The sequence below is a fragment of the Alligator mississippiensis genome, chromosome 11 (genome assembly GCF_030867095.1).
Source record: "Alligator mississippiensis isolate rAllMis1 chromosome 11, rAllMis1, whole genome shotgun sequence".
Lineage (NCBI taxonomy): Eukaryota > Metazoa > Chordata > Crocodylia > Alligatoridae > Alligator > Alligator mississippiensis.
This window is the reverse complement of record NC_081834.1, coordinates 497,976-520,457: the sequence shown is the minus strand read 5'-3', so window position 1 is coordinate 520,457 and position 22,482 is coordinate 497,976. Positions and strand designations below refer to the sequence as shown.

The 22,482-nt window shown below is 53.7% G+C and overlaps 1 protein-coding gene across 9 annotated transcripts in view; it reads left to right on the top strand.

The window, feature by feature from the left end:
• The first annotated feature begins 170 nt into the window (after window positions 1-170).
• The window catches only part of TP53BP1 (tumor protein p53 binding protein 1), a 51,501-nt gene continuing 29,189 nt past the window's right edge, over window positions 171-22,482 (top strand). For 2 of the 9 annotated variants that reach the window (XM_059714425.1, XM_059714429.1), the window contains exons 1-13: window positions 3,670-3,933; window positions 5,281-5,374; window positions 5,675-5,762; window positions 6,180-6,262; window positions 7,006-7,146; window positions 7,551-7,635; window positions 9,857-10,014; window positions 10,399-10,525; window positions 13,027-13,115; window positions 13,949-13,986; window positions 14,698-14,803; window positions 14,958-15,160; window positions 18,876-20,778. In XM_059714425.1, coding sequence (XP_059570408.1) covers window positions 3,766-3,933; window positions 5,281-5,374; window positions 5,675-5,762; window positions 6,180-6,262; window positions 7,006-7,146; window positions 7,551-7,635; window positions 9,857-10,014; window positions 10,399-10,525; window positions 13,027-13,115; window positions 13,949-13,986; window positions 14,698-14,803; window positions 14,958-15,160; window positions 18,876-20,778 — 3,283 coding nt within the window. In that variant the 5' untranslated portion in view covers window positions 3,670-3,765. Of the gene's footprint in view, window positions 255-3,520; window positions 3,582-3,669; window positions 3,934-5,280; window positions 5,375-5,674; window positions 5,763-6,179; window positions 6,263-7,005; window positions 7,147-7,550; window positions 7,636-9,856; window positions 10,015-10,398; window positions 10,526-13,026; window positions 13,116-13,910; window positions 13,987-14,697; window positions 14,804-14,957; window positions 15,161-18,875; window positions 20,779-22,482 lie in introns of those variants that run through there. The other 7 variants (XM_059714424.1, XM_059714423.1, XM_059714426.1 and 4 more) reach the window with 7 other exon arrangements.

Genomic DNA, 22,482 nt, shown 5'->3' with positions numbered 1-22,482 from the left:
AAGCGCCGGGGCCGGGGCCGGGCCTGCGCCCCGCCGTGCCCCGCAGGGCAGGGGCCCCACGGCCGGCCGCGCCCCGAGGACGCGGGGAGCGCGGGTGGGAGAGACCCGCTCCTCCTGCCGCCGTGCCGTGCCGTGCCGTGCCGGGATGGGATCGGGGCCTGGCCCCGCCCCGCGCCGCCCGCCTGATGTCAGCGGGGCGGGGATGCGGCGGTAGCGCCCTCCCGGCCCGGCCCGGCCCGGCCCGCACGGACCAGGTGAGCGGGGCGCGGGCCGCTTTGTCCTTTGTGCCCGGTCCCGCCCCGGCACGCGGGCTCCCGCCGGGGCGAGGCGGCGCGGGGCGAGGCGAGGCGGCGCGGGGGTCTGCTGCCCCTGACCTTGAGGGAGGCGCTGGCGGGGCCGGGCGGGCCGGGCCGGGCCGGGCCGGGCCGGGCCGGGCGGGCGGGGGCACGCGCAGCCCCGCACACTGCGCACCGCGGCGCCGGGGCGGGTGGGCGGCCGGGGCCGGGGCCGGGGCCCGGACAAGGGCAGGGGGGCCCGCGGGCTGCACCTGCAGGGCGCTCCGCCTGCTCTCATTGTCCCCGCGCCTTGCACGCCCCCCCCCCCCGCCCGCAGCAGCGGGTGCGTTTGTGCAGGAGTGGCTGGAGGGAACAGCCGCCCCGCACCGCCCCGCCCCGCCGCTCGGCCCGGCCCGGCGCGGCGCTGGGGCAGGGGGAGGGAGGCGCTGAAAGCTGCGGGTAGGGTCTGGCCGTTTGTGCCTTCCACTTAAAGGGCTCACCGCAAAGACAGGCGGAGGGTGCTGAGGACCGAGAGGCGGCTGCCCAGGCTCCGGGTGGCCTCCTTCCTAGCCTCACCCACCCTCCCGCCCCCCGACGCGCAGGGACAGCTGCAGGCCCATCTTCCGCTGCAGAATCGGCACCGGAGACGGGGAGGCAAAGTGAAAGGGCAGCCACCACCTTCCTACTGTCTGTCCGAGCTCATGATTCCCATCCCTTAATGGTCGCTCTTACCTGCATGGCCTTTCACTTTCAGAGCATCACCTGAGTCTTCCTTATGAGTAAGAAGCACATTGAGGAGAGTCTTCTCCCTCAATGGCTTCATTACCACCTGTACCAAAACCACAGTGCACAATCAATCCAGAGAGCCTCAAGGTATCAGGTTATCTATCTTCCCAAGAGACAGCATGCAATTTGAAGCCCCCCCTAGCTACCATGGTCCTGTGATTAATCACAGACAATGCGGGTTGGTGGGACCTCAGGAGGTCACATCTAGTCCAGCCCCCTGCTCCAAGCAGGACCAGCCCCAACTGCATCATCCCAGCCATGGCCTTGTCTAGCTGGGGCTTAAAAACCTCCAAGGATGGAGATTTCCCCACCTCTTCGGGTAGCCTGTTCCAGGGCTTCACTACCCTCCTGGTGGGAGGGTTTTTCCTAATATCCAACCTCAACCTCCCTTGGTGCCACTGGAGCCCACTGCTCCTTGTCCTGCCATCTGCCCCCACTGAGAACAGCCCAGCTCCGTCCTCTTTGGAGCCCCCCCCGGGGCAGGATGCTTTATTTGGGTGTGTAAAGCAACCCTTCTTTGGTAGTTTATATTTTCACCCATCATGAATGGCTTAGGCTCAGTGTTAAACTGGGAGGAGGTATTGAACTAAGTCTCCCAGGGATCTGCCCTAGGTCTGGTGCTTCTCGTTATGTTCATTAATGACTTGAAGGATGGGGTTGGGCATACACTCTGGTGATACCAGCCTGGGTGCTGGTAGACAGGCAGCAGGCAGGCACTTTAGAGAGCTGGATTAAGGTTCAAAATGACCATGATACATTGGAAAAACAGTCTGAAATCAGCAGGAAGAATTTCAGTAAGGACAACTGCACAAAACACCAACCATCAGATGCACAAATACAAAACAAAGAAGTATTCGATAGGCTTCAGTACTGCAATCAAAAGGACCCGAGGTCTGCAGGGGATCTCGAGCCGAAAACATGAGTCAGCAACCTCACACTGCTTCCAGAAAGACTAGTAAGGGGCTGGGGTGTACTGACAGGAGTGTCACGGACATGTCACGGGATGGGGCTCTCAGGGGCCTCGGCGGTTCCCGCGCCTGGCTGGGAGCGGCGGTGGCAGCGGCCCAGCTTCTTGCACCCCCTCAGGGTTGGTCCCTGGGGCGCCATGGTGCCCCCGTCGCGCACTCCCACCCGTGCTGCTGGCGCCGCCTCCGCTCTGTTCAGCGCGGCGATGCCTCACCTGGGGCATGGCCGTCCAAGGAAGATGCGGATGAACTGGGGTGGGCCAGAGGAAGGCGACATGAATTAGAGATCGAGAAAGCATGATGAGGAAAGGCGGGAAGGACTGGGATATGCGGTCTAGAGAACAGGAGAGAGCAGGCTGTTGTGCGGAGACTACCGAGCGGTTGTCCCCACGCCCGCGCGGGCCACCAACGAAGCAGTGGGCTTGAATTTTAACACGGAGGCTCTAGGCTGGATATTAAGAAGAACTGTCCCGCTGTGCAGGTGGTTAAGCAGCAGAACAGACATTTGAATATACTTTTATTACAAAGCTATCACAACATAAAGTGATTTTTATAATTCCCCAAAACCAACCTGCCAAAACTCTACTTCCTGCCTTCCTTGGAAGGAAAGACGTTCCTCACAAGACCAGGCGCCAAAGCATCCCCCGTGGGCCACCCAAACACGGGTCAGGATCCTCCGCGTCCCGCGTTACCGAGACCGGCGTGCACAACCGTTTCCGGTGCCCGTATCGCCCGGCCCGGCCCGGCCCGGCAGGCGGAGGGCGGTGGCTCGGCCGAGCCGCGGCGCGGGGCCGGGGCCGGGGCCGGGGCCGGGAGTCGGCGCGACACCTGACGCGCTTTAGCGCCGGCGCCGCACGGCTTCTGGGCCAGTGTTGCGGGAGCGGGAGCGGGAGCGGGGCTGCGCCGCTTCCCGGCTCCCCTCAACGCCTGCTTCTCCGCCCGCGGCCCGGGGCACTTTGCCACCGCGAAGCTCACGCGTGTCGCACGAGACAGCGCGCAGAGCTCCGCGCGGCAGGCCGTGCCCGCGCCCACCGGGCCGTGCGCTCAGGCCGACGCGCAGGTGCTCGCGGCCGGGCTGGAGCCCCCGAGCTCTGCGCAGAGCGCGGCGTTGGGCCGCCGGCGGGCGCTCGTGTCCGCGCAGCGCCGGGCTCAGCCTCCCCCGGGCCGCTGCCACAGCACAGCCAGGTGCGGCGCAGCGCCGGCGAGACCCGGACAGCCAGGGGCGGGGCGGGGCGGGGCGCGTGGACCGTGACGCCGTTACCTCGCCCGGCGCCGCACCGAATTAGCTACGTTACAAACGGGGGCCCGGGCCCGAGCCCTCCCGGGGAGCCGGCCGGGTGCCGGGCAGCGCCGCGTTGCTGTGGTGACGCCGGGCCAGGGCCAATGGGCGCGCGGAAGATGGCGGCCGCGAGGGCGGGACGGGGCCAATGGGCGCGCGGCGGGGGCGGGGCGGGGCCGGGCCCAGGCCAATGGGCGCGCGGGACATGGCGGCCGCGGGAAGCGGCGGCGCCGGAGGCCGCACGCGCCGGGCGGGGGAGGGGCGGCGGGAGCTGAGGTGGAGCCGGGCCGGGCCGGGCCGGGCAGCGCGGCGCGGCGCGGCGCGGCGCGGGGGGCCGGGAACGCGGGGCCGGGGCCGGGGCCGGGGCCGAGGGGCGGGGAAGGCGCGGGCGGCAGTCGGTGGCGCGAGGCTGGGCGCTGCCGCGGCACCACTGACCCGGGGCCTCCCCGCAGGGCGGCAGATGGAGCCCAACGGCAGCCCGCTGGATGTGCGCTTCTCCCCGCCCGACGCGCCCTGCCTCATCGTGGAGGACTCGCAGCCCGAGAGCGCCGCGGCAGGGGACTCGCCGGGCGATGCCTGCGTCCCCCTGCCCGCCCCGCGCCTGCCCGCCTGCCCCAGCCCCGTGCTGGTGAGCGCCACGTGCGGCCCGGCGCGCGGGGGGGAGCCGCGCGGCCTGCCTGAGCGCCAGGCATGGCCGGCACACGGCGGCGGGGCGCAAGGTGTGCCTGCGGCTTGTGGCGGTGCGCCAGGTGCGGCCGGGGCACGTGGCGGTGTGCGAGGGCACACAGCGGTGACTGGGGTGTGCGAGGTGCGGCACATGGTGGTGCAGGTGGGGTGCACGAGGTGCGGCGGTGGTGCAGCACGCCTGTGGCGTGGCACGTGGCGGTGCACGAGGTGTTCCTGTGGCACGCAGTGGTGTGCGAGGTACGGCACACGGCGGTGCGCGAGGTGCAGCCTGTGGCACGTGGCGGTGTGAGGTGTGCATGTGGTGCGCAAGTTGCAGGATGTGGCAGGGTGCAAGGTGTGCCTGCGGCACGTGGCAGTGTGCGAGGGCACGCAGCAGTGCCTGGGGTGTGTGAGGTGCGGCACGTGGCGGTGAGGCTGGGGCACACGGTGGTGTGCGAGGTGCAGCACGCAGCAGCGGCACAGCGCGCCTGTGGCGCGGCGCACAACAGTGCCTGGGGTGCAGTACGTGGCATGTGCCGGTGCACGAGGTGTGCCAGTGGCACATGGTGGTGTGCAAGGTGCAGCTGGGGCGCTTGGCTGTGCGCGAGGTGTGCCTGCGGCACATGGCGATGTGCGGCACGTGGCGTGTGGTAGTACGTGAGGTGTGCCTGCGGCACATGGCAGTGTGCGAGGGCTCGCAGCAGTGCCTGGGGTGTGTAAGGTGCGGCACACGGTGGTGCGCGAGGTGCAGCACGCAGCAGCGGCACAGCGCACCTGTGGCGCGGCACGTGGTAGTGCCTGGGGTGCAGTACGTGGCATGTGGCGGTGCACGAGGTGTGCCAGTGGCACATGGTGGTGTGCAAGGTGCAGCCGGGGCGCTTGGCCGTGCACGAGGTGTGCCTGCGGCACGTGGTGGTGCATGAGGTGCGCGCGAGGTGCGGCACGTGGTGGTGCACGCGGTGCGGCTGGGGCTCGTGGTGGTGCGCTAGGTCTGCCTGTGGTGCGGCACGCGGCGGTGGGTGTGGTGTGCGCGGTGCGGCCGGGGCACGTGGCGGTGCACGAGGTCCGCCTGTGGTGCGGCACGTGGTGGTGCGCCTGTGGCATGGCAGTGCGCGGGGTGCAGCCGCAGCACGGACAGCAGCAGCCTGCAGACGTGTGTGCTGCAGCTGGGTCAGGGAGGCTGCCTTGCCTCCTGGCCTTTGCTGTGTGCATGAGCTATGCAAAGGGAGCACGTCTGGTCCGGGGCGAAGGGCTCCCTGGGCACCTGGTGAAGGCGGCAGAGGCAGACCCTGGGGCGTGTGTTTTGCAGGAGATGATGTCCAGCTCTCGGGATCAGAAACGGACAGTGGGAGGAGACGTAGGGGTCGACGCTATTGAGCCTTCTCCAGAAAAGCAGCTTGCAGGTGAGAACGTGCTGGTTGTGATACTTCTTGTATGTACGTCTGAGAAATTAGCGTCTTGCAGAAGAACGATGCTCAGGGTAATGCTTGTGATATGGGGTAGCTGGGACTTGCTGTCCAGGAGCAGACGGTGACATTGCGAGGCGCTGAGTAGTGCGGGGTTGGCATGTGGAACGTGCGGGTAGGGGGCCTGGTCTCTCTGAGCTGCTGTCAAAGTCCTGCTAGTTTCTGCTGTGTTGAAAGCCTGTCCTTGTAGTTAGAGGCTGGCTTCTTTTCTGTGCTAACGACCTGTTATGCTTTCAGAGCCAATGGACACATCTACCCATCTGGAGACCACTGGTTCACTCAGCGAAGTCCTTGACCAGTTGCCCCAGCCCAGCAGCAAGAGCAGGTGCTTATGAGATTTCTTGCCTTCAAACTCACCCCCCCACTCTACTTCCTTTTTTTGTAGAGGGGTTATCCTCATGTCCTCTGCTTCTGTGGGAGCAGTGCAGGCTGCAGTCCCAGCATCGCTGCAGTGAACTGCTATGTAATGGGACAGTAGTGAATCCATTCAGATGCCGAACAAAATCCTATTTGTGCGATTAGTGTGAATGCTGGATATCTGTGATCCCCTGGGGTGGTTTCGATGCGTCAAAGAATACCCCAGCATAGGGGGCACAGTAGTTTCGTTCTGTTTATGTACCGAGGATGCCCTAGGAACAAACTTGTCAATAGAAATAAACTGTAAGAAAACAGCCTTGGGCAAGCTCAGTGCCATATGCAGGGTGTATCTTGCTGAGCAGATTGTCTCTTCTCTTTACTGAAGTGTTCTCGGGTTGGTGGTAGCTGCTGTTGAGGGGGCCGATGAAGATGCTGCAGACTGCACTGCCCACTCACTGGGCGCTGAAGGTAATTCTTCTGCTCTACATTTTTTCTAGGCTTCTTGGGACAGCAGCAGCATCTCACCCAAATATTTGTATAAATTAATACAGTTCTTGTTCCCCAGGCTCACTTTTTTAGACTTTGCTAATGTGTCAACTACTTACTGTTACAAAATCAGCAGTTTGCCTTGAGCTCATCCAAAGCACTTTGGGGTTAGGGGATTGTTGGCGATTGTTCCCCTTCTCTGCAGACCACCGATTCTGTCTCCTACTCTCTAAATTATGATGCTATAGTTCTCATCTCGGCAGTAGTCCTCATCTTGGGGACAGGAAGGGGGTTAGGAGACGCACAAAAGTAGGAGAGCGCCATAAAGGGGCCTCTATAAATACGCTGGCTTATAAACAGTGGTAAAAGTTTCTTGGTACGGCGCATGTGAACAGGACATCTGTATTTGCCCACAATTACCATTCACAGAGATTTGAATTGCCAACATTACTGCACTAGCTACTACATTGGTTAACAGTTTACCTCACAATAATGATTTAAAAAAGACAGACATTGTGGCTGTCATGTTAATAGGCTTTTAGTTACCGAAGTGGGGCTGCATAGTTTTTGTAAGGTTTTGAGTGCAGCTGAATTTCTCAGTTTCCTTGTTGCTCAGAGTTACAGCATGGACTTTAGCATGTCTCAGCGGGGCGGTTCTTTCATCACTGGACAATTTGTTTATAAGTTTTTTGGTTTTTTTTTCTTGTGCGAATGTGTGGTGCTAGGCTCAGGCACGTCGCAGCTGCATTTTGGAGCCCTGGAACTGTCACAGAGCCAGGACCTTGAGGGGGACTCCTCACTGCATGAGGAGGGCAATGAGCATTGCCTTCGTCCTGCAGAAACCTCCTGTAAAGAGACCGAGGATGGTATGTGAACAGGCTACAAAAAGCCCTTTTTCTCAGAGGGTAGATTCCTTCTGCTTTCTTTGGCCTACAGGTGGCACTTTTCGGCAGGAAATATATTATTAGGACTGACAGAGGCATCTTGAAAGGGAGTTCTGTCCTCTGTTCCCTTTGTGCTTGTTCCTCCATCCTTACATTGTTGCCTGGATCTTTTACCAGTACTCCTATCTTCAAAACTGACATTGAGTCTGTTCTGTACAAGACGCTTCATTCCTCTGTTTCTTCCTCCACTGTCGGCTCCCCCGGTACATCCTTTAGAATAGAAACTGCTTTGATGTTTGTAACCTATAGCAGCACCAAGCACATGTGTTGATGTTTGTCAGCCCAGATCATTTGAGTAACACATTGTTTTCTCTCTCTTCTGTCAGAGCTGTGCGCCGTTAAGAAAGAAACTTTGCCTGGTGGAGAAACATGTACTGGGACACAGTACCAGCAGGAGGAGGAGTCTAAAAGGTAAAACAGCTTCCCCTCTATGTAGATCCTTTACTGAAATCCTGTGACTGAATTTTTATAATTTTCTCTAACGGTTCTGAGGAAGGGAGTGGTGGGCTCCGAGAACAACGGGAAACGGCAAGGAATGTTGCTAGAGAGCTTTCTGTAACGGGAGTTGGCCAAAGGAATGGCCCAGTAGTGCTTGCTAGGATATGCATCTAACTGGGGTCATCTAGACCCAGCACTCTTTCCTGCCTATGCAGGGGGTCGGACTCGATGATCTATTGAGGTCCTTTCCAACCCTAACATCTATGAATCTAGGAGAAGAGAGGAGAAGGGCTTCCATCCCTCTTTGGCTGGGAGAATGAAAACGGAGGGAAAACATTTGAACAGGAGATATGGAAACATTTACCTTTGAAATTAAAGTCCAGCCATCTGGAGGATCATGCCTGTGATTAGTTTGGACCTTAAAAAGCTAAACATTTATAAAATAGAGCTTTGAAGCAGCTTTCAGAAATCCATGTTGTTGCCTCAGTCTCTTCATTCAGGGCATGGGCTTTGGTCCGTTAGGAGGAGCCTGTCAGTTAAGCGATACTTGCTAACAGGCACTTGGTTCATTAGAAAAGCAGCATTTTGTGTTAGATGCTGTCCAAGATTGGGGTGTTTCGTGGTTGTTAGTTTAACAGTTGAGTTAAGCTGTTAAAACTTTTTGGTTAATCCATTTTTTAAATAATAAAACACAATTTTGACACCCTGCATTTTCCACTGGTGTCATTTGGCAAGGCAGATATCTCTGTCTCTATTAGCATTGTCAGGCTTTCAAGGGGACAGCTTTCTGTTCAGTGGCTATTGTTTAAAAAATTGTGTTTTAAAACTAGTGGTACGCTAGTATATCAGTGCCATATTGGACTGTCACCAATAAAAGGAAAATTAACATTATTGGTTATCGGGTTTTTTTGGTCAGCGTAGCCGATAATGTCACCGATAAATATAATATGCCTTCTGGCCGGTCCCCTGGAAGGCTGCATGCATGCACGCAGCCGTAGCGCACACGTGGCCAGGAATACAGCCGGGCAGTGTGGAGAGCAGCACCCTGCAGGTAAGTCTGTGGAGGGGATGGGGCATGGGGTGGGATTGAAACCACTGCAGTGAAGGAGGGAGTGGGGCTGGGCCAAGGGGCACTGCCCAGCTAGGATGGTGAATGGGACCTGGGCCAGGGAGCGGGATGAAGCCACAGGCAACTTGTCCAGGGACATGGGCCTTGGGGGGGGCACTCCCTGCTGCTGTGTGCACCCAAGGGGAGGCATGGGGAGACATGTGCCTCCCAGATTTGTGCATGGTGTGGATGCGGGCTGCCTGCTGTGGGCTCAGGGCTCTCTGCTCTGCTGCCTTTGCTCCAGGGGCCCCACACTGGCTGCGCACCCCCTGCCTGCCTGGCAGCAGTAGGGGTGGTGAGTTGTGCCTCCTGCTGCCAGGTGACCAGGGGATGCATGGCTGGCACAGAGCCCCAAGGCAAAGGCAGCAGAGCAGAGCGCCCTGGGCCCACAGCGAGCAGCCCACCTCTGCCCTTGCCCCACTTGGCTCCGCTCCGGTTAGAAGCTTCCCCGTGCTTAAAAATGGTGGCAGTGGTCCTTGAACTGACAAACTTTAGTTCAAGTTCCCCAACCACCATTTTTAAGTGCCTGGACACTGATCCTTTGGACAAGCCGCCTTCAGCTCAGCCTCACTCCCTTCCGCAGCCCTGGGTCGCATCCATTGTCCTTGCCCCTGCCCCACTCCCTCCTTCACCATGGGGGCGGGCCTCGATCTGCCCCCAGCCCATGCCCCTTCCCTTCCACAGACTCCATGCTGTAAACCAGTTATCAGATCGGCAGCCACCGATATGGCTGGTTAATAATCAGCTATCAGTATCAACCAAAAAAATCTTTATCGGTGCACCCCTATTTAAAACCACATTCTTGTGTACTTTGTAACAACCTGATGTCAGTAGAATCTTTTTACATTATGCTCAAATTTATTTTTTATTAATAGAAAATGTATAGGTCAGCTTTGGAAATACAACTTGAATACATATACATTTTGATAGAAAAAATAAAATATTCTTTTTTCTTCCCACTGTCATTGTGGTAAACAAGTGAGTATATTTTGTTATGTCTAGGGTGGTACATTTTCTTGAAAAAGTTTTTGCAATACCTTGATAAATTGAATTTCCCAAGTCAGAGGTTATGTCTGACTTTCCCAGAACTCCTCAACCACCTCAAGATACTGCTAGGAAACCAAGGTCTGTCTGCGATTTGCTTGAAAGTGGATTGCAAGTTGAGAAGTCATGTGATCCTGCTCTTCAGGAGCCAGAGATTCTATCAACTCAGGAAGATATGTTTCCTGAGAGCAACTCAGCAGGTATAATGAACTAACTATTGCCAAAATATCTATGCAAGGGATATAACCATTACCGTTGTGGGTTTAAACTGGGGGTTAGTGGTGGAGGCAGCAGTGCTTTGAGTGAATTTCATGTTACTAATATTTCTGTTAAACCTGAGCGTGCTTTGGAAGGCAGAACACAAAGTTGCACCAGTTTAACTCTTTAGCTAGTTGTGTGTTCACACTTACTGGACCTGCAGATGTTGCTGTCCAAAATCCTTTTCCAACTCCATGTGACAGCGTTGGTCTGCCTGTGTTTTGCCAAGAGAGAACTTTGCAGTAGTGAAAATTGGCCCTTATGGTTGTCTGGCTAACTTTGTAGCAGACTCCCTAATCCAATCTCTTTCCTTTTGCTTCACATAGCTTCAAGCAGTGCCTGTGCCATAACCAAGGTGGAAGAGGGAGGTCCCCTGGCATGCACCCCTGCTGGCACTCTTCACCTCCTGCATCTCTCTGGACAGGGATCCCTTGCACAGGAGAGTCTTTCCATGTAAGCGTAACCTCTGCCTTCCCCTGCCCCCCCCCCCCCCCCAACCTTGCACTAACCTGCATGAGTTTACAACAAAAACAGCCTAACACAACATGGGGGGTTTAATCCATGTTGGAACATAACTTTCAACTGAATGTGTAACTTCCTGCAAACTGATGACTTTTGAAGTGTGATGTGATTAGGGATAATTTTGGTTCCTAACAAAGGTTTCAGGAGTTGAGGACATTGATTTATGGCTTCTCTGTGGGAACAGACACTGAGCCCCTTTAATAATTTTTTCAATCTTTGTCAAAGGGAAAAGAGGAGACCTTATAGGCTTTATTGTGAGACAGTGGTCCTGTACCTCCCTCTGTCCTGCTTGTTTAAGAAGGATGCTTATTGCCTTCTGCTATGTTGGAAGTTGGGAAGGAATTGTAAAATCTATTCAGTTTTAGCTCCAAGCAATGACTGTAGTAGGCTGTGTTTTGCCTTGTACCAGTTCTCCTAAGCTCCCAGTGTCTTGCTAGGATGTCCCCTGCTCCATGCATGTTTCAGGACCTCTGGCAGCTTTTTCTCAAGGACTTTAGTGCTGGGTTGGATAGACAAGGATGTTTCGGGATGTTTTAGTATGGATGACAAGACGGTGGTGCAAAGTATGGATGTAACTGAGCCTATGCAGATGGAATAGGCTTTTTTTTAATCAGGAGATTCTTATTTCTAGTGAAGAAGACTAACAAATTTAGTTTTGTGTTTGGAGTGGAGATATGCTAAGAGCTAGGGCAGAAGGTGAGTGGTGCTGAAAATCATTCTGCTTAGATGAAGATGTGAGCTAGGAACACTGATAATACAAAGGTCAAGGTCCCTGGTAAAGGAAATGACAGGTATAGATGAGCAGGGATAGACTGAGTTGCCTCTCTTTGCCTGCAGCCCTGGATCAACACTCCTGTTTGCCAGGGTTGCTGCTTACTGAGCGTGGCTTTCCCCACGCACTGCTGTTTTGGATCTCTGTGTCACTAACTAACCCCTCCTGTCTCTCTCACTGTTTTCCTTCTGTGTTGTCCATGGCCTCTTCTCACCTTGTCCTTCTGTGAGTGCCAATCCGTTGGAGACAACAGCTTTTCTTGCACACTCAGCCTGTTCCTCCTAGATCCTCACTGAACGTGGCAGTTGATTCTCTACACATGATTTCTCTGCCATCCTGGACTCCTTTGCCCCTTTCCTCCATCATAAAATCCATCTTCCCCTCCAACCTCAGAGAGCAGGGCATATCTGATGGAAGTCCCATGAGCAAGCTGACTTCCAGCATTAACAGTTCTTTATCCTCCTTTAGCTGAGCTATAGTTCCAGTCAGATATTCTGCTTCTCCACTTGTCTCCTGTACCTGCTGTCCCATCTGTTGGTTCAGCACTTCTGACCCTCCCCAAATCTACCTTCAGCTTGTTTCCTGCACAGGATTTTGCTGACAGGATCGGATGTGACCTCTCTCTGCCTCTGTTTCCCTTCTTGCTGTCACTGACCTACAAACCTCTCATCCCCGTGCCATACTCAAACTCTTCAGTCTCCCCTAATGACCCCCATCCCAACCCATGATCTCCCTTCTCCCCATCTTCCCCTGTATCCCTTGTTCTCTCCTCAGCCTCTCCCTTTCCTCAGTCTTCTGCCCCAACCAATAGAAGCAAGCTTTATTTTTTTCCCATGTTAACCTTCCCCCCCCCTACCTTGTCCCACTTAACTTCTTCAGCAACTGCCCATTTCGCTTCTCCCCTTCATCAGCTGTCTGGGGGGGTTCCTCTCCTTCAGTTGGGGTCAGAACCCTTCCCAGTCTGGTTTCTTTCCGCTGCTTTTCACTGAAAGTGCTCTCAGGGAAGTCTCTTGTTGAATCTTCCTAGCCAAAGCTCAAAACCAGTACTCCACCCTTGTATGATATGATAGAGACATACAACATAAGAAGGAATCCTCCTAACTATTCATTATCTTTCTTAGAATTGGAAAAATGAAGGGGATGCAACCTGAAAGGTAGCAATTTAAAACCGATGAAAGGAATACATTTGTGTAGAAATTGTAATTTGTGAGATCACTACCTTCAGATTATATTTCAGTCCAAATAGCTTTATAACATTTAAAGAAAGATTACCTATGTAAGCGTTCAATGATGAAGTTACCTGGGCTGGACTGAAACCAGGAGATAATCGACTTGGAAGACATGGGTTCAAATCCCTGCTCCATTCCCCTCTTTCTACATGTCAGCACCGGGCTTGTTTCCACATTGGTTTTCTCAGATTTAGCGTAGTTGCTGTGTGGCGTACAGCTGTGTTTTGTAGATATTTGCTTCACAGAAAATGAGCGTTTGGTTTCCTGCTCAGGCTCATCTACAAGACCTTCATGGGACTTAGGCTGATTGTGTTGATTAGTGAGCCAGGCTCCTGTTGTGAAAAGCTGGAACTAAACTGTGGAATAAGAGGAGTAAATCTTTACATATCTTTTTCTCTCCCTTCCTCACCCCCCACTCCCTGGCTCTGCAGTGATTCTTCAGGCCCAGCTGCTCCTTCTAGTATCTTCAGGTCCAGTGCTCTTATCCCCAGCAGTCCCACAGAACAGGAAGAAACGCAAGGTAAAACCTGTCTGCATAGGGTTCTGTTTGATCTCTTCCCATATGCTTTCCCCCAGGTTTTGGTGTGTGTGCATGTGTGCAGTTTTTCCCCAGCCCTGCTTAGAATTACATCAGCATTACAACCTGAATAGACAGCTTGCTTTTCCCCCTTCTTTCCTCTGTCTTAACATTTGTGGTCATAATAGATTCCTCACGTGCCTGTGCTGTGGGCTGTTCCTTGCACATGGCCGTTCCTGTTTCTTTGGAAGAAGGTAAAGAGTGTGCAATCATGAACTACTTCCCCCCCTCTCTGATGTCCACATTAGAGAATGCAGAGGACTAGTACAGTTGTGTTCCTTTCTGCTAAGGTTGTTCTAAGTGCGTGCATGGTTCAGACAATACATAAGAGCTGTGTTTGCACCTGAAAACTTAAGTGCCTGGAAGCTTGTCTTCTAAAAAAAATAGTAGCCAACAAATCTTGTTTCTCGTATATTCGCTGAGTTGTTATAATTACAACAACATTGCTGTAATGTAGGGAAAGCATTCTTTCCTGACCTGCTCCTAGGATATGGCTAAACTATTTTTCTGAAAATTCCTAAAAGAATTCAGCTTGAGGCAAATGACTGGCTTAGAAAATTTTGGCTTAAACAGTTAAAGGTTTGGCAAAGTTATAAGCAATAAAAAAAAACGTTGGTCTTCTAATAATATGTAAAATAACTTTAAGTATGGGTAACATGCACATAATCCCTAGCAATCAACTTGTACTGGGGGTGCACTGATAAAGATTTGCTTGGCCGATACCCGATTATTCTCCAGGCATGTTGGCTGATACTGATCCAATAACCAATTTACAGGAGCACAGCCAGGCACCATGGAGAGCAGCTCCCTGCAGGTAAGTCTGTGGAGGGGAAGGAGCATGGGGTTGGGGCAGATTGAGGCCCACACGGTGAGGGAGGGTGTGCGGAAGCTGTCCAGTCAGGGCAGTGAATGGGACCTGGGGCTGGGGTGGGGAGCGGCTTGTCCAGAGAGCATCCAGGCACTTAAAAATGGCGGCAGGTGTGCTTGAACTAAAGCTCATTTGATGAGTTTTAGTTCATGTGCCACTGTCACCATTTTTAAGCGCAGGAATGCTTTTAAGAGCAGAGGCAGGCTGCCTGTTTGGGGCTTGGGGCTCTCCACTCTGCTGCCTTTGTGTCAGGAGCTGCGCGCTGACCGTGTGTCCCCTGCCCACCTGGAAGTGGACACAACTTTTTGCCGCCGCTACTGCCAAACAGGCAGGGGACACGTGGTCAGGGCAGAGGTAGCAGAGTGGAGAGCCCCGAGGTCACAGTCGGCAGCATGCCTCCACCTACATGCACAAATCTGGGAGGCACATAGGCCCCCATGGCTCCCTCAAGGGGTGTGCACAGTGGCAGGGAGCCACCCCCATCTCCTCCCCCTTGCCCCCTGGATGAGCTGCCTGTGGCTTTGTCTTGTTCCCTGCCCTGGTCCTGGGTCTCATTCACTGCCCTGGGCAGCAGCCCTTGCCCCAGCCCCACTTCCTCTCTCACCGTGGGGGCCTTGATCTGCAGCCCCTCCCCCACATGCCCTTTCCCCTCCACAGATTTACCTGCAAGGCACTGCTCTCCACACTGCCTGCCTGTGTTCCTGGCCACGTGCATGCTGTGGCTGTGCGCATGCACACAGCATCTGGGGGCCCCGGCCAGAAGGTATATTATATTTCTCGGTGACATTATTGGCTATTCCGGCCAAAAAAAGCTGATAGCCAATAATGTTAATTTTCCTTTTTTCGGTGCCAATCCGACATGCAACCAATACATTTGGTGCACCTCTAACTTTTATAATCTCCCTCTTCTGAATTAGATGAACAGATGGATATGGCTGCTCTAGCAGGAGGGGAACTTGCCCTGAAGCAACAGAAGGGAGATGAACTGATGGAAGTTGATAATCCTCCCACCCCATCAGGACCTCCAGTGCTACCCCAGGCTTCAACTCCAGTATCCCAGAGTGCACCAGTCTTCACTTCTGGATCCTTTCCTGTACCATCACAACCAGAGTTCTCCCATGTAGGTGTTGAAGCAGACATTGCCCCTTTAATTACTCCCTGCAACATTTTCCCTGCTATTTTCATGTATCTGGTTGCAAGGGATTAGTGTGGGTCAGTCTTTAGCTATAGCATGTGGGGTTCTCCTGCTTGCTTGGTTCTGCAAGGTTTTCCTGTCCCTATCAGTTCATCTGTTTGTTAGTGTTTTGCTCTGAACCTATGTTACATACATATACCTAAAGAAAAACTTTGGTCTGAAGCACAAAAGGAACCAAACCAGAGTCTGTAGTCTCTTATTCTGTTCTGGGAATTTGTGAGATTCTCCTTAAAATGTTTTTGAAAGTTGTATGCTTTCAGGGACTGAATTGCATGTTCTGTGTCTCAAACTGCATCCTCCAACTAGACTTCCCTTGGGACATGTCAGTCGGAGGGGAGCTGTGTGTGACCCCAGCACCTTTCATGATTATGGAGAGAGTGAAACCCTGGTATTTTATAGTAATGCATTTGAGATGCTTTGTTACAGGAAACTAACTGCTACCATTTTCCTTGCCTTTTAGTCTTTACTGTGGTCATTTTGCTACACAAAGCTAGTTTACTATTCAAAAGGTGTGGATGCCTATGGGTCATTTATGCTCTAAAAACATCCATTTTCATTAATCCAAGGTGGGAGGGTTAAAACTCTATTGGGAGAACTAAGCAAGAGTCGCAAGCTGGTCACTTCTCCTCCTGAGCCAAAAAGAACTTGGATTTTCCTAAAGCACTTAATGTAGCACTCCACCAGTCTTGGAGTGTCCCTTCCTCGTCATGTGAGATCAAAGTTGTATCAAAGCTGAAGACTGAGAGGGGATTTAATAACAGCTTTCAGCTACCTGCAGGGTGGTTCCAAAGAGGATGGAGCTGGACTGTTCTCCGTGGTGGCAGATGATGGAACAAGGAGCAATAGTCTTGAGGTGCAGCAAGAGAAGTTTAGGTTAGATGTGAGGGAAAACTTCCTCACTAGGAAGGTAGTGAAGCACTGGAACAGGCTGCCCATAGAGATGGTAGAATCTCCATCTTTGGAGGTTTTGAAGACCCAGCTAGACGGCCTTGGGTGGGATGCTGTAGTTGGGGCTGGTCCTGCTTTGAGCAGACGGTTGGACTGGATGTGACCTCCTGAGGTCCCTTCCAACCTTCATTTTCTATGATTCTGTGAATCAAGGATTGCATCCCTCTCTGCTGGGGATACTGAAAGAAAAGTGAAGGAGGGTCACTTCCCAGCACAACAGGAAGGCAGCTATGGCTCAGGCAAGTGGGAAATAGGTTCCCAAGATTCCAGGTCTTGGTACATGAATTTGTTTTGTTCCCAAACCTCAGGGTTTCTGCCAAGAGTAAACAAGCTGCCTTGTCCTGCATGCCTTGCTGCTGGCTGGATTAGACCAGTGCTTCTCAAACCATGGTACGTGTACCCCTGGGGGTACACAAGACACGGGCAGGGGGTATGCGGGTGCCGTGTTTTGAGTTTGGCCTGCCCCCCCGCCTGGCTGGTTGGAGGCGTCTTTGCCTGTTCAGGCTGGAAGTTCCAGCCACTGCCCCTCCCTCCGTGTCCCATGCAATGGGGCTTTCACTCCCCGGTGTCACTGTGCCAGGGGACAGGGATGGGGGCCCCGCACAGGCTGATTTGCCCCAGGCCATGGTCCACAAGGAAAAAGTGGGACTCAGCTTTCGGAGGCGAAATCAGAAGTGCCACGGTGGGACTTCCGGTTTCACTTTTGCTGTTTCGATCGGGGTGGTATGTAAGGTACCAAAGGAAGGCTAAGGCAGAGATGGAACTAGGGCTAGCAAAGAGGATCAAGGACAACAAAAAGTCCTTTTTTAAATACATAGGGAGCAAAAAGAAGGCACCGTGGGGCCCCTGCAGGATACACTTGGACATCTGGTGGTTGCACCACATGAAAAAGCAGACCTTTTTAACAAATTCTTTGCCTCCATTTTTCTGAGCAGGGACCGGGACTTCTCCCCCGCTGAGATGCAGGATGGACTCAGGAGTGACTCCGCCAGGCCTAGGGTCAGAGAGGACCAAATTAGGGAACTTCTGGGGCTGGACGTGTTCAAATCAGCAGGTCCAGACGCTCTCCACCCCAGGGTGCTGAGGGAATTGGTAGGAGTCATTGTGGGGCCCCTGGCACGGCTTTACGAGCGCTCATGGTGCTCTGGCCAGGTGCCAGAAGACTGGAAGAAGGCTAATGTGGTCCCCATTCTCAAAAAAGGGAGGAGGGAGGACCTGGGCAACTACAGGCCTGTTAGCCTTACCTTGGTCCTGGGGAAGCTCTTTGAAAAAATTATCCAGGAGCACATCTGTGAGGGACCAACACTGGGGATGATGCTCCGGGGCAACCAGTGTGGGTTCATTAAGGGCAGGTCCTGTCAGACCAACCTGGTGCCTTCTACGACCAGGTCACAAAATCACTGGACGCAGGTGTCGCGGTGGATGTAGTCTTTCTGGACTTCAGGAAGGCCTCTGACACTGTCTCCCACCCCATTCTCATTAAAAAGCTAGGCGACTGTGGCACTGATGCCTACACAGTCAGATGGGTCATTAACTGGCTGGAGGGCCGCACCCAGAGAGTGGTGGTGGATGGGGCGTATTTGAGCTGGAGGGAGGTGGGCAGTGGAGTCCCCCAGGCTCGGTCCTCGGGCCTGCACTGTTCAACATCTTTATCAGTGAGTTGGATGAGGGGGTGAAAAGCAGCCTGTTCAGATTCGCTGACAACACCAAGATTTGGGGCAAGGTGGGAATGCTAGAAGGGAGAGACAGGATACAGCTGGACCTAGACAGGTTACAGGTGTGGGCGAATGAGAATAGGATGGGATTCAATACTGACAAATGCAGAGCACTGCAGTTGGGCAGGAAGAACCAGCAGCATGCCTATAGGCTGGGGAACTCTCTTCTCGACAGCACAGTGGCAGAAAGGGATCTTGGAGTCATTATCGATTCTAAAATGAACATAGGCCACCAATGTGAGGACGCAGTCAGCAAGGCTAACCGCACCTTGTCGTGCATCCACAGATGCATCACGAGCAGGGCCAAGGAGGTGATCCTCCCCCTCTATGCAACGCTGGTCAGGCCACAGCTGGAGTACTGCGTCCAGTTCTGGGCGCCGCACTTCAGGAGGGATGTGGCCAGCATCGAGAGGGTCCAGTGGAGGGCCACTTGCATGGTTAGGGGTCAGCAGGGCAGGCCCTATGAGGAGAGGCTACGGGACCTGAACCTGTTTGGCTTTCACAAGAGAAGGCTGAGAGGGGATCTAGTGTCTGGGGGGACCAGAGGGGAGCCGGTGAGACCCTGATCCCGCGAGCACCTCCCGGAGTAACAAGGAAGAACAGCCACAAGTTGATAGAGAGTAGGTTCAGGCTAGACATCAGGAGACACTACTTCACAGTCAGGGCGGCCAGGGTCTGGAACCAGCATCCAAGGGAAGTGGTGCTGGCTCCTACCTTAGGGGTCTTTAAAAGGAGGCTTGATAACTACCTAGCTGGGGTCATTTGAGGTTAAACTTAGTAGGGGTAATAAGAGCGCTGCTTTCATTCCTGCCCAGGGCAGGGGGCTGGACTAGATGATCTGCTCAGGTCCCCTCCGACCCTACTTCTATGCAACTGAAACTGAAAGGTCGAGAACCACTGGATAAGACAGCCTGCCTTCAGGAGAGTGTATACTGAAGAGTGCTTTTTTTTTTTTTCTTATCTCTCTATCCCTTTAGGATATTTTCATTCCAACTCCGAGTCTAGAGGAGAGGCCTGGAAGAGAAGAGAAGGCTGGTGCCTTACCTGATGTGTGCTTGTCAGCAGATAACTCTGGACCCATGGAGGCTGTGCCCAAAATTCCTACAGGGGGTCCTGTGTTTTCAGAGACCAGTGATTCCTGTAAACTAGTGCTCTCTGCAAGTGAATGTAACCAGCCCATAAAGACGGAAGGAACTACAGGCTCCTTGAGGACTGACCAGGACAGTGAATCCACACAGGTAGAGGTGGATTCCACACCCCCAGCTTTGGAGCTGAAACTCTGTTCCATGGAGAATGACAGCATGAAGCTGAGAATGAGTGAGGACAGCCAAACTCTAATGGAAGAGGATGGTGAAAAAGCAGAAGAGGGCGAGACCATGAGAGCACCTGCCACTGCTGCGGCTGCTGCAGGTGTAACAGCAGGTGGAACTGTGGCACAGACAAGTTGCATTGATCGCATGTGTGAATCTGGAAGTCAGGCTATTGCAGCTCTAGCCAGTCAGCCTGACACTTTGCCATGTGTTTTGGGTCGAGAAGCACTGACTGAGATTAAGGAAAAACTGTTGAGAGCCAGGCCTCAGTTGGAAGCAATTCCTGAGACTCAGTGTGAGGAACAAGGTGAGAGGCGTGCAGATGAGAAGCAGCTAGAGGAAGAAGGGTCCTCTCTGTGCCAAACCCCCTCTCAGGGCCTGACTGTTCTAAGGGAAGAGCAGCATCACAAAGGCCAGGAAGCGATGGAAGTGGAATCTGCTGAGGGCTCTAGCAAAAGTTGTAAAAAGCTTTGTGAACTGAGCCAAAGGGATCAGGAGACCGAGAAGAAAGAGGCCTCCACAGGCTTGGGTGTTGTGGAAGCGAAGGACATGGAGGGCTTGTCCCTGAAGGCTGGTCAAGAAACCATGGCAAAGCTCAGTGACCTTGCCTCTCAGCCTCTTGTGGGAGAGTCACTGGGACAACAGGATGGCTCCTGGCCTCGGTTACCAGCAGGTGTTCCCCCAGCAGTGGCACTGTGTGCCAGAAAGCATTCAGATGTTCAAGGGAACAGGGATCAAAGTGAAAGCCATCTGGAACAGGATCAGGAAATGGAATGGGAGAGTCAGGAGCAGCCTCTGGCAAGAGGAAATGAGGTGTCTGTGACCCTGCCAGAGAACCAGCAGCTCCCTCCAAAAACAGGGGATGAAGTGCCCCTGACCCTTCCAGAGAGCCAGCAGCCACCGCCAGAGAGAGGGGATGAGGTGCCCCTGACCCTGCCAGAAAACCAGCAGCCACCTCGAGAGACGGGGGATGAAGTGCTTGCTGCCCCATGGGAGAACCAGCAGCTCCCTCCAGAGACAGGGGATGAGGTGCTGGTGACCCCACAGGAGAGCCAGCCACCTCCTCTGGGAATAGGGCAGAAAGTGCCTGCAGCCCTGCCAGAGAGCCAGCCGCCCCGTCTGGGGAGAGGGGATGAGGTGCCGACAGCTGTGCCAGAGAGCCAGCCACCCACGCTAGGGAGAGGGGATGAGGTGCCAACAGCCCTGCCGGACAGCCAGCCGCCCACGCTAGGGAGAGGGGATGAGGTGCCAACAGCCCTGCCCGACAGCCAGCCGCCCACTCTAGGGAGAGGGGATGAGGAGCCCACAGCCTTGGTGAGAGGGGACCAGGAGCCCGCAGCCGTGCCGGAGAGCCAGCCCCCCACTCTGGAGAGAGGGAATGAGGTTTCTGTAGCCCTGGGGAGAGGGGACCAGGTGTCTGCAGCCCTGCCGGAGAGCCAGCCACCCCCTCTCATTCTGCCAGAGAAAGCAGGAGATATACCTGAAAAACAGGTGAAGACCACTCACCTGGAGCAAGAGGAGGCGCACCTGCAGGAGAGGGCAGACGACCACTTCCCCAGCCCATCCAGCGGTGAGTGCTCATAGGTCTGCCAGGGATGGAGAGTCTCTGCTGCGCTCTGTCCTCAGTCTCTCCGGCAGGGTTTTCCAGTCTAATGTAGTTGTGTGTAAGCGCAGAATTGCCCTGGGGTTTGCCATTCAGCTTCTTGCTCTTTCCCATCCTTGCTTGAAGTGGCTGCGTCAAGGTTGTCCACTCCTTTCTCTTTCCTAGCCATTCGTGTTCCCCTGTTGCAGAACTCTATTGTTGCCAGACTTTGAAAGCACGGGGTGGGTACACTCCTGCTGATGAATGCTCAAGGAGTTTGTGACTCCATTGCTTTGCTAGGAACCACAGCACTAGTGCTGGCGATGGGCAGGGCAGGCCCTTCTCCGTGTGTCCCTCTACCCCGTGTCAGGCATTCTCCGTCTGTAACTTTCTCTCTTGTCCTGGCATTCTCAAGTGGTTTAAGTTTTGGGGTTTTTTGGGTGGTAGATGGCTGTCTTAAATTAAATGAGTGTGTTTCCATGCTTGGATGTGTGCAAGTGAGCGCTCTGTAACACCAATGAGACGGTTCATCAATACTGAGCACCTTTCAGTGCACTGTTGGGTCTGTAAGCAAGAACGCTGGGACACTTCCCCTAACTTCTGCGAGGAATCTGCCCTTGTAAAGGAAGTTCTTTAATCCCATGAGTTTCGCATGCATAACCAAATACCAATGTAAAATTTCAGTAGAAGTTGGTTTCATTGTAAAAGTTGATATTTTAGCCACAAAAGCAGGAGTGAAGGGTTCTTGGGGCTGGTGTCAACCCTGTAGACACCCCCTGCCTATGAATTTGCATCACAAGGGAATCAACAGCAGTGGATAATAACTGATTCGGTAATGGAGCAACTATATGATTTCCTTCTTCCCTACTCCAGGTTTTGCAAATTTCACAAGTTACCTTTTTCCTCCCCAAAACGGCTATGTGCTACAGAGCAGGACTAGAGCAGTGACTTCATACTCATAACACTTCCCCTGAGCCACGTGGTGCATTCTTTCCTCTGGCTGTGCTGGTGTACTTGAGTTTAGGTTGTTTTACAACAGGTTTCCCACTGTGAACTAAATGTATCTTTCTGTCCTGTTTGGTTAGTGGAGGCTATTTCTACCTCTGAATTTGGCAGTCATGAGAGTCTGGAAACGCTGACTGTCAGTAGGGTGATTGTGGGCTGTTTGCAGCCCTGCAAAGACTGTGTTCTACCAAATTAGTTTTATCTAAATCCTCACAGTGACTTTCCTGGGTGCATTAGCCCCGAGAGGAATGTGTATTTTTTATATGTAATAATGCTGCACAATTCTGTTGAGCTAAATTAGATGCTCTGCAGGAAAAGTAAATTTGTGGGTGGTCTGGCAGATTCAGATTTGCCCAATCTGGGGTCTTGACCAGTGGAACCTATAAAAACCGTAGATTAGGTAGACTTTGTCTTACTTTCCGGGGATGAAGGACCAGGGCAGGATTATCGTCTGGAGTCTGTTCTGCACAGCTTCATCCAAGTGATTATGCTCTTTAACTCTGGACATAAGGAACTAGACAGTATAATAATAGATGCTGCTGTCAAAACATTTTCCTGATGTTCGCCTTAAATTTTCCCCTGAAATTTTTTCTGCTACTGCTAAACATGGAACAATTCTGCTCCCTGCTCGTAAAAAGCCTCTTTCTTACTTCCTCTTCAGTCTTTGTTTAGCTGAGATGTACATGT